General features: G+C 40.9%; 1 protein-coding gene across 1 annotated transcript; it reads left to right on the top strand.

Moving 5' to 3' along the window:
• The first annotated feature begins 3670 nt into the window (after positions 1–3670).
• LOC137606451 (cobalamin binding intrinsic factor-like) lies at positions 3671–4544 on the top strand. Its single transcript, XM_068331705.1, has 4 exons — positions 3671–3746; positions 3831–3972; positions 4098–4231; positions 4474–4544. Exons 1-4 carry the CDS (start codon positions 3671–3673, stop codon positions 4542–4544), a joined length of 423 nt encoding a protein of 140 aa, XP_068187806.1.
• The last annotated feature ends 477 nt before the right edge of the window (positions 4545–5021 follow it).

The following is a 5021-nucleotide window of genomic DNA, read 5'->3' as shown; positions in this document are numbered from 1 at the left end:
GCTGAAAGACTGCAAAAAAGAACAGAAATGTTAGTCTTTCAGCAATAATTCCATTCTCCTGTCGCTGCTGTAACAAGATGCAGCCTCACACATACATCTCCATGTATGGAAAACCTGTGACACAGATGATTATTATGTTTCACCTCTGAAAAGAGATCTGAAACTGCAGGAATTATTTTAGAATGACGTCTCCTTATATCAAGGTGCTGCACATGATCACATGATCTCCTCCAGTTTATTTAATGGAATGGATGGTTGAGTAAAATGAGATTTAGAGTGTGAGGGTCCAGGATCTAGTTTCAGTCCTGCAGCACGCTTATACTGCTGATTCACATGAATTACCTCCTAGACTCAGTGTCTGTTAAACAATACAGTGGCTGCCGATCCATTAGCCTTCCAATAATCTGAGGCTGAAACAACACATTATCTCCCTGCTGACGGCATGTCGGGACGATGTCACATCTTCACAATCGTGTTGCCGTTTCATTATTGAAGTGAAAGTCAACTGCTGTCGAACAAATATGTAGCTTGGTAATAATTGAAATAAATCAAGTGGATTATGAGCAAAGATGAAATCCATTTTCAAAAGTTAATCAGGTCATTTCAAAGTCACTGTCTGACAATGAAGTATGAGTCACTACAGAGTTGGGGTCATCACACGCCTCAGAATGAAGCCCATCATATGAATAACAACACAATACAGGATTGAAACGTCTCTGTAGAAAGAGTATGACATGAAGAAAAGTAGATCTTTTCCCTGACACTTTGTAAAATTTTCGTTCTGTACTAAAACTTTAATGAAAATTTTAATCTTAAAGGAGTCTACTTCAAATTTGTCATCTTGCTGTACGTTCAGATATCGAATTGGTGGGTAGATACATTCTAGTGTTGTCCAAAACTAATTGGATAAGTGCTGTGGTGTAAATTAATTGTGAACACATGTCAAATAAATAATAAAAGAGTGCAACTAATTACCAAACTATATTATCCTGTTGAAATGGTTGAAAACGGTAACTTTAATGTATGGAAATTGTCATTAAAAAGCACAATGACACATTTGGAAGCAAAACTAAAAAAAATGAGTAAAAAGGACATGTTCACACATGGATATGTGTGTAAATTGTGTGTTTGGGTCCAGCTCTATTAATCAAAACTCATAACCACCACAGAAATTCCACTGAGGCCATGAAGTCTCATGTGACCTGCTCTGCAGCTGGTTTTCTGCATCTATAGTAAAACATCCTCATATGAAACACTGACCATGACTTCTATTGAACACCCTGATTTCCATTACCAGCCTGCACACAAGTGCTGTAAAACACTGACAGGCTTTAATGGCCTCTTAGTTGGATGAAGGCCTCCATGATCTGTCATGTGCCGCGCCACAGCCACAACACGTGAGCCAGCAATAGTAAAAGTCTCCTGAAGAGATGAAATATGGTTGTCAGACGTGTTAATGTTCTTTGTGGTGAGCTATACAAGAAGTGAGGGATAATTCTTTGAAAAAGCAAAATAAAAACACCTGTTTACAATAAACTGAAACCACGAGACAGCATTCATGCAAGTACAGAGCAGTGGGGAAATTTGAAAGGTTGATGTGTCACAAATTAGGAGACATAAATAACGAGTGTCTTGACCAGCTTGAGGCTGTTGCATTACACATACTTATTAGTGGGTGCAGGAATGACCAGGTGAGCAGCTCAGCCCTGGTTCTCCTCCTCTGTGGGTGAGAGCAACAGTGCTCAGTTGATGCCTTCAGACAAAAGAGCAGGATCCCTACACATGAGAAGATCCCCCAAACTGTCCGGGTCAGTTGTATAGCAGACCGAGGGGTTCACTGTCCACCACAGCTCTGGAAAAATCCGGATCGGCTAAGAGATGATGAGATGACCAAGCTGTGTTTCCCTCATCAACATCTCTCGGGGTGCGGCGCACATCGTCCCGCATCCAGCATGGCAACTCCAGAGATTAAAATCATGTCCGGCCTTAGTCTTGTCTGCATCCCTGCGAATCGTCAAGGGAACAGGATGCCTGTCATGTTCGTCTCCCCTCGGTAACACAACTCCGTCTGCTAGGCTAGAGGAAATCCATCCGTCCCGACGCACACATCCTCAGCAACGGCGGTAAAGTCTGTGGCAACTGGAATGAGCAAAATGATGCTGCAGATGCTTCAGCATCAGCAGCCGATACGGCAGCCGTCCTCTCACCGGTTAGTACGTCTGTGTACGCACGCCGGTCTGGGATACAGGGCGTTGCAGGCAGGATGCTACTGGAGAGGAAGGGGAGAAAAAAAATATACTGGATTTCCCCCCCCTATCTTCGTCTAATCTAGCTCTTGACTTCATGTTTTAGAATGAATAAAAAACAAAACAAAATCAAAAACAAAAGCGTAAGAATAAACTATTTCAAAGATGCCGATAATCGATAATGGATGTATTTAACGTCCACGTGAAGACGTTTTAGTGACTGTGTCAGAGTCGTGGTGCTAATCAACAAACTGGAATGACTTCACAGCATTTCAAATTTGTTCAGATGAGAATTTGAAGATTTTATCAGCTGCTTCTCGTCGATTCTGGGTCTACTTTGAATTATTTTTTTGATAATAGATGCGAATAACTCAATTAAACTGGCATAAATCTTCGTTGTGAATGAGATTATTGGCATTCCTCATTTTGTATACTGGTGATCAACCTGGGCTCCGTGGCTGTCATTGAACTGTGGAGTGTAAACAAGGTTTGGGTGACTTTCGATCCTCTCTGTCTCTTTAAAATCCGCACCTGCGCAGCTGCCTGGTGCTGATGCTGCAGTGCCCGGGTTATTTTCGGTAAAACAGCCGGGGTTACTCTCGTTCAAACGAGTCCTACATCTCTTACATCACCCCTGAGAGGAAATCAAACCCATTTTTAGGCAATCGCACCTGCCTTTTAATCAGAGCAGCTTAAAACGAGTGAAGTGTCTGCACAGACACGCATCTCTGTGTGATTTGGCTCCATGTATTTGGAATCATTAACGACCAGGACCATACACGTTAAGATGGACACCAAAACATGTAAACCTGACGCCATCAACCTGATTGTAAAGCTTTTTGTATGATTGGGTTTGTGAATCATCACAGATTTCTTTCATATATTCTTTTGACCCCTGCTATAACTCATCAATGTGAATGAAATAGGTCAGAATCCAAGGCAAGATCATTCTTTAGCCATTTTAAAGCTTGACTGAAAAAGCTATAAAGTGCAACTTCTATGTATGAATCTACTTCAAACACCAGTAACATAATATGTACCTCCAAGCTAGAAAAATGACTTTTTCTACATTCTGTCTATAGAATAGATGTAAGTTTGCAAATACGAATGATCTAAAAATAACCAACCATTTCCCTTTGTACCTTGGAGAGGGCGGATGATTAATCAACTAAATGATTACTAGGTTTCATCAGGTATAATGGTGTCTTTCTATTCATAAACTACACAGTGACTTGTGTGTGACTTGTGTGTGAGAGCAAACACTCATGTTTCCATCTGTCATTGTAAATATATAGATTCAACATTGATGAATGTAGGATTGAGAATGTTTTAGGAACGGATGTCACTTACAAATAGGGGTTAGGCACACTATAAGTACTGAACTGAGTCGTTACTCGTCATTTGAGGGGAAGAGATTATTCAGGATGGCTCCACAAACAGCTGCCTTCTTTTCTGTGGGCTTTCTGCTGCTGCTGACAGGAGGAGAACTTACAAACACAGGTGTGGATTCAATAAAATACAAACATATGTCAGGAAATTTATCAAGAAGAGCATCGTTCTAACTGAATATTACGTTGTGTTTAGGTCCAGCGACCCTTCCTGTCAGAGTTTCGGTTGAGAATGATCTGTCAAATGTGACATTTGAGTCCTACTCCAGCTCTGTGGTGGAGGGAGGTGTGCTGCTGGGAGCTCTGAGGAGACTGCAGGAAACACAGCATGACTTCAAGTGAGATCACCTGTAAAGTCTCCTTGAACATCTCCCCATGGCACCTTTTATTTTTGACACGTGACTCCTTTGTGTGTGCTGTGTGCTTAAGGTGACAGGGGTCCTGACTTTGAATGTGTTGCCAGGTTCACAGTGAAGGAGGACCTGGATTTCGGCTTGTTGCTGGAGAGTGTGAATGGAGTAGCTGGAAATGATCTCCAGCACACATACTGGGAGATCCTGTCAGAACGCTCAGGGGAGTACAGCAGGGTGGATGTGGGTGAGTGGTCTCTCTGGAGTTTCAATACAGCATCTGAGGAAAAGTTAATGTGCTGAGAGGAAGCAGGAGGATTGGGTGTGGTTTCAATTACTGCTTCTGGTTGTCGTAAAGGACGTTATCCTGAAACCCTATTGTTGAGATAATGTCCCTTAATTGGTGACTTAAAATCACAACTGAGCTCTCCTAAAGTCTGTTAGAATTAACATTTCAGAGTTTCTGATATAAATCATTCATTTTCACAGGAATTGGCTGCTTCAAACCTAAAGCAAGTGAACATATCATCCTCAGATTCAGCAGCTGGTCTCCGCAGTGATGAGGAAGATGAAGCAGTAAATGAGAGACGTGACAAGAAATGACTTATACTGATTGTTAATTTTTGAGCTGTTTAACTTACCATGTAGGTCAAAGAGGTGGAAGAAGTGGGGAGATAATACACAAAACAGCGCCATCTAGCGACTTTGAGGTGAAACGTCACCGATCAAACCAAAATAATTGTGTGTGTGACGGTTGGATCACTATATATCACTCAGATTACCAATACTATGTACAATATACCAGACTGCATGTACTGTATATTGTGTCAGTTTAATGTGGTGTGTTTATTGTTTTGATTTCAAATATTTATCTGGTGGAAGCAAATAAAACAATTCATAAGGAGGATCATACAAGAAAATGTAAAATATAAAACAACATATGAATGAATACTAAAAATAATTATAACCTGCATAAAAGTTTAATAAAACTAGGAGAGTAAAGCAGTTATGAGTGACATAATTTTTCAGCTCTAAAA

Source organism: Antennarius striatus, chromosome 13 (assembly GCF_040054535.1).
Source record: "Antennarius striatus isolate MH-2024 chromosome 13, ASM4005453v1, whole genome shotgun sequence".
NCBI lineage: Eukaryota > Metazoa > Chordata > Actinopteri > Lophiiformes > Antennariidae > Antennarius > Antennarius striatus.
Note: the sequence above shows the minus strand (reverse complement) of the source record. Positions and strands in the feature narration are given on the sequence as shown.